Source organism: Myotis brandtii, unplaced genomic scaffold (assembly GCF_000412655.1).
Source record: "Myotis brandtii unplaced genomic scaffold, ASM41265v1 scaffold32, whole genome shotgun sequence".
NCBI lineage: Eukaryota > Metazoa > Chordata > Mammalia > Chiroptera > Vespertilionidae > Myotis > Myotis brandtii.
In genome coordinates, this window is record NW_005362269.1 from 4,651,867 (window position 1) to 4,662,691 (window position 10,825).

A 10,825-nucleotide genomic window follows, 5' to 3' on the forward strand; every position below is an offset into this window, starting at 1 on the left:
TATTTTTTATATATATATATATATATATATATAGAGAGAGAGAGAGAGAGAGAGAGAGAGAGAGAGAAGTCCACATTCAGTCTGAACTTCTGCCCTTTTCTGATGTTCTTTATTTGTTCATTTGCAAACCTTTCATTCATGCCCATTGTGTACAGAATGAAAATGAGAAGAATGGATTCTGCCTTTAAGGAGTGTCCACCTATATTTGTTATGTACATACCACAGTCTACTTAAATTTCAGAATATTTATGGAAAGTCTGCTATGATTTTAGAGAAACACCTCAAAGTGTAGTGTGCCTTAAAAATATGGAATCTTTGAGGGTTACTGACAAACCAACAGATAAATTTCTTAAAAGTTTCTTGGAGAAATGATGACACTTGAGAATGTCAGTTTTGTTTTCCAGATTCTTACTGTAATTTGAAAGTAGAAAGCAGAGATTTTCCTTGCTCTGTCCTTTGGAAGACAGTCATGTGCATTTTACTATTTCTAGGAATTTCATTGTATATTCAGGGAGAAATTCCTAGAAACTAAAATGCACGTGACCGTCTTATATTGAGGATCCATGTGGTGGGATTGCCTTTTAAGTAAATGCTTATATGATAACTTCCTTAGTCTTTTTATAACTAAGCATCTTACGTTGCATCGTTTGCTAAAATTAACAGCATACTCTGAGGCTGAACCATATGGAGTTTTATCTTGCAGAATACTGTCCCCTCCCCAGTTTCCTCCCAGAATATACACCATTCTGGTTTTGGTAGAATTCATACCTGCTATCTTCTCTATCTTGATTGTTGAATTGCTGCTTGGCTTCTTTTTTTAAATATATATTTTATTGATTTTTTTACAGAGAGGAAGGGAGAGGAATAGAGAGAAACATCGATGAGAGAGAAACATTGATCAGCTGCCTCCTGCACACTCCCTACTGAGGATGTGCCTGCAACCAAGGTACATGCTCTTGACCGGAATTGAACCTGGGACCCTTCAGTCTGCAGGCCGACTCTCTATCCACTGAGCCAAACCGGTCAGGGCACTGCTTCGCTTCTTTAAAATATTATGTGTTTAAAAGTAGACATTAATAACTCAAGTTCACATTTTTCTTGTGATTGTTAAGGTTGAAATTAGCAAGTATTTTACAACTTAAATCACCATTTGCACAAATCTGAAGAGGCACTATAGCCTAGGTGTGGCTCAGTGGTTGAGCATCCACTATGAACCAAGAGGTCGCTGTTGGATTCCTGGTGAGGGCACATGCCCAGGTTGTGGGCTCGATTCCCAGTAGGGGGTGTGCAGGAGGCAGCCGATCAACGATTCTCTCTCATCGATGTTTCCCTCTCCCTTCTTCTCTGAAATCAATAAAAAAAATAAAGAGGCACTGTATTAAGTTAGTTAATTGCTTCTACTTCTATTTGACTTTCAAATTGTAGGGGAAAAGAATTTCCCTGTTTTGGGGGGAAGGGGGAGAGTCCCAGACCCATATTCATCATATAAGTGTAAAGACTTTAAGTGTGAGAATTTAGGTCCACATTCTTTCAGGCTTTCAAAGCATCCAGGTACATTTAAACTGGCTAAAGTGATTTCTTTAGAAAAGTTCCCATTATGTGATCTCTGAGCAAAGTGCTGTGAAAGTTACAGATAAGGGCATTTTTATGGTCACGGGACTATTTCAGTCTGTAGGTGTAGAGAGAACTGAAAGCTGGTGTAGGGTAGTGATTTTTATTCCCCTTTTATTTAAAGGAAGCGTGGGCAAAAGTTTCTTCAGGTTTCTTAATTTTAGTTTCTTTAGGTTAAAGAAATACGTGTGTGTGTGTGTGTGTGTGTGTGTAGTAAATAATATGACAGTCTCAATGTTTTAGCTTAAACTGGTAAGTGATGATAAATTATTGTTTTGATGCCTTTGTTTTATTGACATCTTAAGCCATTGTGTAAATTTATGTGATTGCACAATGTGTTTTTGAATTTAGGTCAGATCAACCATTGGCTTGCCCTCTGTCATAGTCAGCTGAAAGTGACTTCTCAAGTTTCTTCAGGATGCCCGCAGCACTTGTGGAGAATAGCCAGGTTATCTGTGAAGTCTGGGCCAGCAATCTAGAAGAAGAGATGAGGAAGATTCGAGAAATTGTGCTCAGTTACAGTTATATTGCCATGGTAAAGAGCTCTACTCTACTCTTTTTGACTCAACTCTGGTATGGATTTAGGGAGTATTTAATTAGAGATTTTGAAATAATTGATCACACTGAAGTGGTGGCATATTAAACATGATAGAAGTTTATATTGCTTTTATGAAACAGCAAGGGTAGCCAATGTGTCTGAGAAGGATGTAACCTCTAATGTCTTGATGTTTTGTAATGTTACTTTGTGTTTGAAAGTCTTTAAAGCCATAGGGCATATCTGTCTCACAGATATGGTACATTTGTATAGTATTTAAAACAATTTAAAAAAATTGTCAGCATTTAAAAATCAAGGGACCTACTTAAATTCCAGATTTTTGCCATCTCTAGAAAAATTGGAAAGATCTGGCAGTATAGGGGCCACATTCCTGCCTGACATTGAGTGGCTGACGAGGGACATGTGTGTATCATGGTGATATCCAGGGCCTCTTTTAGAGGAGGCATGGAAGCTCCCGCAACTCCTAACCATTTTCATACCCAGTTTTGCTTTACTCCTTTTTTTCTGATTGGCATTTTCACTTATCTATTTCTATATTTTTATTTCTATATTGTTCTGAACTTAGAATGTTCTTAATTGCCTATGTATCTACCTATAGTTTATCACCTACTTCTATTAATGTCCTGCTAGTATCTCCAAGTTGTTGTGTAAAGCTTTGTGATTTTCGTGCTTCTGTAGATGTCAACAAGATCAGTATTTTAAGATAGATTTTTTTGTTGCTCCATCTTGGGGCTTGTCACATAACTTTTATAAATTGAGGTAAAAATATTGTTTATGAATGATCAATTCAGCATCCACTATTTTGTGAAACCTTATGTGTTTTTTTTTCTAGGACACAGAATTTCCAGGTGTTGTGGTGCGACCAATTGGTGAATTTCGTAGTTCCATAGATTACCAGTATCAGCTTTTGCGGTGCAATGTTGACCTTTTAAAAATTATCCAGCTGGGCCTTACATTCACGAATGAGAAGGGAGAATACCCTTCTGGAATCAACACTTGGCAGTTCAACTTCAAATTCAATCTTACGTAAGTGTCTGAGATACTTCTTAGATCTGCAACATTTGTGCAGATTGTAATTTCTAATTGAATTTATTTTTTATTAAAAAATATATTTTTTTATTGATTACAGAGAGGAAGGGAGAGGGAGAGAACGATAGAAACATCAATGATGAGAGAGAATCATTGACCGGCTGCCTCCTGCAAGCCGCCTACTGGGGATCAAGCCCACAACCTAGGCATGTGGCCTTGACTGGGAATCGAACCAGGGACCTTTCAGTCTGCAGGCTGACGCTCTATCCACTGAGCCAAACCAGCTAGGGCTCTAATTGAATTTATTAATTTTAAGTTTTATTTCCACCAAACCCAGGTAAGGGTTGGACAGAGCAGTCAAGCAGAGGATGAAATAAATAATCTCAAAGTAAAGTCCCCCTTAAAACTCTCACAAGTCAACAATAAAAAGACAAATAGTCCAATTAGAAATGGGCAAAATATCTGAATAGACATTTCTCCAATGAAGATATACAAACCTGTCTATCTTCTATATATATAAAAGGCTAATATGTAAAGTGTATCTATCTTCTATATATATAAAAGGCTAAATGTAAAGTGTCCCTTTGGGAGTTTGACCGGGAGTTCGATCGCTTGCTATGACATATGCTGACCACCAAGGGGTGGCGGGGAATGAAGAAAGGCCCCGGCCAACAGCTGGAAGGCTCTGATTGGCCCTGATCGCTGGCCAGGCCTAGGGACCCTACCCATGCACAAATTTTGTGCACCGGACCTCTGGTGGTTAATAAGCCCATGACAAGTTGCTCATAATCGTGTCATTAGAGAAATGCAAATCAAAACCACAGTGAGATACCACTTTATACCCCTAGATGGCTATAATAAAAAGACCTAAATGTTGGGGAGGATGTGGAGAAATTAGAATATTCATACATTGTTAGGGGAAATGTAAAATGGCATAGCCTCTTTGGAAAACAGTCCAATTAGAAAGGCTGTTTCTCAAAAGGTTAAACAGAGAGTTACTATATGACCCAGCAATTCTACTCATAGGCATATGTCCAGGAGATTAGAAAACATATCCATGCAAAACCTTGTAGTGAATGTTTATAGCAGCATTATTCATGAAGGCCCAAAAGTTGAAGCAATCCAAATATCTGTGAACTGACAAATGGATAAATTAAACAGTATATCCATGGAATTGAATGTTATGGAGCAGTAAAAAGGAATAAAGTACAGATATATACTATACATGGATGAACTTTGAAAGCATGCTTAGGGGAAGGAGCCAGGCACAAAAGCCCACATATATGATTCTGTTTATTTGAGATGTCCAAGATAGGCACATCTAGAATAAACTAGTGGTTCTAGAGCAGGGAATGGGGAGATTATGGGATAATGGGGAGTGATTGCTTAATGAGACAGGGTTTCTTTTTGAGGTGATGAAATGGTTTATAATTGGTGGTGATGATTGCAAATCAGTGCTTTGCGAAAAAACTATTGAATTGTGTCCTTTAAATGAGTGAATTGTGTAGTATGGGAATTATCCTATATAATAAAAGGTTAATATGCAAATTGACTGAACAATGGAACACTGGGCGCTATGACACTCACTGACCACCAGGGGGCAGATGCTTAACGCAGGAGCTGCCCCTGGTAGTCAGTGCGCTCCCACAGGGGGAGCTCCAATCAGCCAGAAGCCTGGCTCATGGCTGGCGAGCATAGCAGCAGAGGCAGGAGCCTCTCCCACTTCTGCAGCAGTCGGACATCCCCCGAGGGCTCTGGGACTGCGAGAGGGTCTAGGGCAGTGATGGCGAACCTATGACACGTGTGTCAGAGGTGACACGCGAACTCATTTTTTTGGTTGATTTTTCTTTGTTAAATGGCATTTAAATATATAAAATAAATATCAAAAATATAAGTCTTTGTTTTACTATGGTTGCAAATATCAAAAAATTTCTATATGTGACACGGCACCAGAGTTAAGTTAGGGTTTTCCAAAATGCTGACAACCCTTTACTAGGTATGCACTCAAAAGAATCGAAAGTATATGTCCACACAAAAACTTGTATATGATTGTTTACAGCAGCATTATTCATAAAAAAGTGGAAACAATCTAAGTGTTGATCAACTGATAAATGCATAAGCAAAATATCCATACAAGAGAATATTATGCAGCCATAAAAAGGAATTAAGTACCTGTACTAGAACATGCTACAACATGGGTTATCCTTGAAAACATTATGCTCAGTGAAGCACGTTTCACACAAAAGACCACATATTGTAAGACTCCATTTATATGACATTTCCAGAACAAGCAAATCTATAGCAATAAAAAGTGGATTCATATTTACCTACAGTTGGAATGGAGAAGAGAAATGAGTAAGTAGGAAGCTTTTTTTAGATGTGATAAAAATGCTCTAAGTTAGATTTCAGAATGGTTGGTCGACTCTGAAACACACCAAACCCAACTGAATTGTATACTTTAAATAGGTGAAATTTTGTGGTATGCAAAATATCTATATATACAAAAGTCTAAGCGACCGGCTGACCAGCCAACTGACCAGTAGCTATGACGCGCACTGGCCACCAGGGGGCAGATGCTCAACGCAGGAGCTGCCGAGCATCAGCAACTTTGTAGAGTGCCCTCTCCCACTCCGGAACCCCTCAGGGGATGTTGGACTGCTGGTTTCAGCCAATTCCTGCAGGCTGGGCCAAGGGACCCCACCAGTGCATGAATCCCATGCACCGGCCTCTAGTATCTCAATAAAGCTATTTAAAGTCAAGTCAGTTTCCCAGTTAAGAGATCAGTATTTGAATTTCTGCCATTTCTTTACTGGTTGACGTTGGGTCAGTTATTTTCCCTTTTGTAATTCAGTTTCCTTATCTGTAAAAGAGGGTTATTAGTATTTTTCATAATAAAAATAAGACATGGAGTGGGTGCTAATCAAAGGTAGTTGAAACAAGGCTATTTGGTAATGGGAAAATTTTGATGTAACTTAAAAAATGTGGTAAAAAATAAAATTTACTGTCTTTGCACTGTTGTGAAACAGACCTCCAGAACTTTCATTTTGCAAGCCTGAAACTGTATACCTATTAAATAACAATTCCCTTTTTTCGTTCCCCTAGCTCTTGTTAACCACCATTCTACTTTCTGTTTAAGTGGGAGCCTATAGTATCTATCCTATCTTATAAAGAGGTAATAATGCAAATTGACCATCACTCCAACACACAAGATAGCCACCCCCATGTGGACACAAGATGGCCAGCAGGGGAGGGCAGTTGGGAGGGACCAGGCCTGCAAGGGAGGGCAGTTGGCAATCAGGTCTGCAGGAGAGGGCAGTTAGGGCTGACCGGGCCAGCAGAGGAGGGAAGTTGGGGTGACCAGGCTTGCAAGAGAGGACAGTTGGGGGGGACCCAGGCCTGCAGGGGAGGGCAGTTAGGGGTGACCGGGCCAGCAGGGAAGGGCAGTTGGGAGCGACCAGGCCTGCAGGAGAGGGCAGTTGGGGGTGACCAGGCCAGCAAGGGAGGGCAGTTAGGGGCAATCGGGCTGGCAGGGGAGCAGTTAGGCGTCGATCAGACTGGCAGGGGAGTGGTTAGGAGGTGGTCAGGCTGCCAGGCAGAAGCGGTTATGGGCAATCAGGCAGGCATGCATGCGAGCGGTTGGGAGCCAGCAGTCCTGGATTGTGAGAGGGATGTCCCACCGGGATCAGGCCTAAACGGGCTGTTGGACATTTCTCAAGGGGTCCCAGATCGGAGAGGGTGCAGGCTGGGCTGAGGGACACCCCCCCCTCATGTGCACGAATTTCGTGCACCGGGCCTCTAGTTGTTTTATGAGTGGCTTATTTCACTTAGTATAGAGTCATCAAGGTTCATCCATGTTGTAGCATGTGGCAGGATTTCTTTCCTAAAACTGAATAATATTGCATTGTATGTACTAGTATATGCCACATTTTGTTTAGCCATTCATCTGTTGATGGACATTTGGGTTGTTTTCACCTCTTGACAATTGTAAATAGTACTGCTGTAAAGATAGATGTGCAAATGTCTCTTCAAGACCCTGTTTGCAATTCTTTTTGATATATGCCCAGAAATGGGATTGCTGGATCATATGGTAATTGTCTTTTTCAGTTTTTGAGGGTGATGTAAATTTTAAGGGGCATATTGAGGGGACACTATCGTTTTGCTGATTGTTTGAGGTAGTGTTTCTGTATTTCTTATTAGGCCCCAGTAATTTTAATTTTTAAAATGTTTTTATTGATTTTTAGAGAGAGAGGAAGGGAGAGGGGTAGAGAGATAGAAACATCAATGAGAAGGGAACAACATCAATCGGCTGCCTCCTACACCCCCCTCCTGGGGATTGAGCCTGCAACCTGGGCATGTGCAGGGAATCGAACTGGGAATCGAACAGGCCACCTCTTGGTTCCTAGGTCAATGCTCAATTACTGAGCAACACGGGCTGGGCAGCCCAGCTCTTTTTTTTAATCCTCACCCGAGGATATATTTTCCATTGATTTTAGAGAGAGGAAGGGGGAAGAAGAGAAAGAGAAACATCTATGTGAGAGAAACATTGATTGGCTGCCTCCCATACACAATCCCTGGGATTGCACCTGCACCAGTAATTGATTCCATCACCTTTCAGTGTATGGGATGATGCTCCAACCAGCTGAGCCACACTGGCCATGGCTAGGCTATAACACTGCTTTGTTTAACTAGGCACCAAGAGCATTTGATGGCTCAGGAATCATTTTTTTATTGTTATCCATGTGTTTTGACTTTCAAAGAATTATTTTAGGAGATAATCTGGATTGTTCCTTTAACTGCATTTTTCTAGTCCATTGCCAAAGCCTGTTATTTGTAACATAATGATAATATAATATGCAAAATAATATAATAACTTTATTGCAGGATTTGTATTTAAAATGTTTACATAAGGTAGAGCAAAAGATTGTAATTCAACACCAGTTTTAATTTAGTGAAAAAAATTAAAATTGTGGTGGTTTTCTTGCCAGTTATATCACCTAAATTTATGTGAAAAACAAAAGAAAGGAAAACAGTGAAATATGATGGAAAATGAGTTATTTCCCTCCTTTGGGGTTATTCTAAATATTTTTGTGTTTAAGGGATATATCTTTACAGTGAAATATTATGCCAGCGTTACAAAGACTGTGATATGTCTGAGTATTGATCTAGAAAGATGAACTGTGTTATAAAGGTGAAGGGATGGAGGCGTGTATTTGTAGGCAGAGAAAATAGTCTGCAAGGATATATAAACCGAGTTGTTAATAGTTATTATTTCCATGGGGGAACATTATAAGAGTACTAGGGGCCCAGTGCACGAATTTGTGCACCTTGAAAGGAATTGTGGGCCACGAGGCTGAGGTGGGCACAGGGGCAGGTCTCGGCCCATCCTCTGTGCCCCTGCCTGGCCCCTCCCACCATAGCCCCTGGTCCCCTGTCTGCCGGCAGCCCCGCTCCCGCCACCGTTCCCATATGCTGACAGCACTGGACCCGCTCGCACCTCCTGGCGGCGTGGAGCGATTGGGGCCGGCGCCAGCAGCAGGTGCAAGCGGGGTCAGCACCGTCAGTGTGTGAGAGCATCATCTGCTGCCCCGATCATCCCTCAGGAGCAGGGGGAGGTAGAGAAGCCCTCAGGCGCAATCGGGGCCGGCGCTGGGTGCTGGCAGCGGGTGTGAGCGCCTAGCGGGACTGCGGCACACAGGAGCAAAGTATTTTCGGTAACCACCAGAGGCTCACCCCGATGACAGTGACTGGCACCCTGGTCTAGTGTCCCCGCTCACCTGCTCCACCATCCTGCTGCAGCCAATGCCCGCCATGTTCTGCACTCTGTTGCCTGCTGCTGACGCCCGCCATGTTCCACGCGCACCCCCTAGTGATCAGTGCACGTCGTAGCAACCAGTTGTTCGGTTGTTCCGCCCTTTGGTCTATTTGCATGTTAGGGTCTATATGTACATATATAAATTTTTTCCATTTTCTTCTATTTGAGATTTTTCTTTTTAAAATTGGAAAATGTGGATATTTTATAATTAGGACATTTTATGGGAAAAATCACATTTTGTATCTGTTAGAGATAAGATCATCTTTTTATGCTTGCTGGAATACTGGAAAGAAGGAATTGTATTCTTAAATAATGAAAGATTTAAAGAAAACTTGTTGTATGATATGCTGTTACCCATTAGTACTTTTGTTACATTATCCATCAACTAAGACGTGAACACCTTCTTTTTTAGAGAGGACATGTACTCTCAGGATTCCATAGATCTCCTTGCAAACTCAGGACTACAGTTTCAGAAGCACGAAGAGGAAGGGATTGACACACTGCACTTTGCGGAGCTGCTTATGACATCAGGGGTGGTTCTCTGTGACAATGTCAAATGGCTTTCATTTCACAGGTCAGCCCCAGAGAATGTGTAGCTCTCGGTTTGGGAGCAGGGAATTGAATTCTTACGCTCTCTTCTGTTGGTCACTAGCAGTTATGAAGTTGAAATGGTAACTATTACTCATGTTTGTTTTTCAAAAAACAATTTGGAGCTCATATTGGTTTGTGTTACACAGTAATGGGCTTTATCATGTAGCTGCCAGTGGGTGTATTCCAAGTGGAAAGTGGTGGGTGGAGAGGATCGAAGCACTTGGTTGTTTATTCTTACTATTTTTAAAATATATTTTTATTGATTTCAGAGAGGAAGGGAGAAGGGGAGACAGAAACATCAATGATGAGAGAGAATTATTGATTGGTTGCCTCCAGCATGCCCCCTACTGGGTTGAGCCCCCAACCGAAGCATGTGCCCTGACCAGGATTGAACCAGCAACCTTTTGGTGCACGGGATGATGCCCAGGCAACTGAACCATACTGGCCAGGTCTATCGGTTGATTCTTGTATGTGCCCTGAATTGGGGATGGAACTAGCAATCTTGATGAATTGGGATGATGATCTAACCAACTTAGTTACCCAGCCACGGCCAGTACTTCTGAATTTTTGATGAATAAAATACACATTTATAAACCTTTGAGTTTTCTTCCATATTAGTTTGTGTGTGTTCTTCTTCTTTTTTTTTTTAATATATTTTATTGATTTTTTACAGAGAGGAAGGGAGAGAGATAGAGAGTTAGAAACATCGGTCAGCTGCCTCCTGCACATCTCCCACTGGGGATGTGCCCGCAACCCAGGTACATGCCCCTGACTGGAATCGAACCTGGGACCCTTCAGTCCGCAGGCCGACGCTCTATCCACTGAGCCAAACCGGTTTCAGCTGTGTTGTTTTTTAATGGAATGTTCAGATCACAGTAGGGTAAACTACTTTGGAATACTGAAAGGTGGTAGCATCATGAATTTTGAGAAGTAAAGTTGTTGAATGCGGGGGCCTAATAACTGCTGCTTTTTCACTTAGTGCCTCCTCTTCTCCTTGCAGTGGCTATGACTTTGGCTACATGGTAAAGTTACTTACTGACTCTCGTTTGCCAGAAGAGGAACATGAATTCTTTCATATTCTGAACCTTTTCTTCCCATCCATTTATGATGTGAAATACCTGATGAAGAGTTGCAAAAATCTTAAGGTACAATATTTTTCTTAAAGCTAGTAACAACAGCAAAAAAAAAAAAAAAAAAAAAAAAAAAAAAAAAAATTACACTTTTTT

At 41.2% G+C, this 10,825-nt stretch overlaps 1 protein-coding gene and 1 long non-coding RNA gene across 5 annotated transcripts in view; one reads left to right on the forward strand and one right to left on the reverse strand.

Moving 5' to 3' along the window:
- Positions 1-973, reverse strand: part of LOC106726825 — a 6,299-nt gene extending 5,326 nt beyond the window's left edge. The window contains exon 1 of the long non-coding RNA XR_001362934.1: positions 962-973. This is a non-coding gene — a long non-coding RNA (uncharacterized LOC106726825). The remainder of the gene's footprint in view (positions 1-961) is intronic.
- A 989-nt stretch (positions 974-1,962) lies between these two features.
- The window catches only part of CNOT8 (CCR4-NOT transcription complex, subunit 8), a 12,803-nt gene continuing 3,940 nt past the window's right edge, over positions 1,963-10,825 (forward strand). For 2 of the 4 annotated variants that reach the window (XM_014543143.1, XM_014543144.1), the window contains exons 1-4: positions 1,963-2,146; positions 3,000-3,193; positions 9,421-9,582; positions 10,600-10,744. In XM_014543143.1, coding sequence (XP_014398629.1) covers positions 2,030-2,146; positions 3,000-3,193; positions 9,421-9,582; positions 10,600-10,744 — 618 coding nt within the window. In that variant the 5' untranslated portion in view covers positions 1,963-2,029. The other 2 variants (XM_014543145.1, XM_014543146.1) reach the window with 2 other exon arrangements.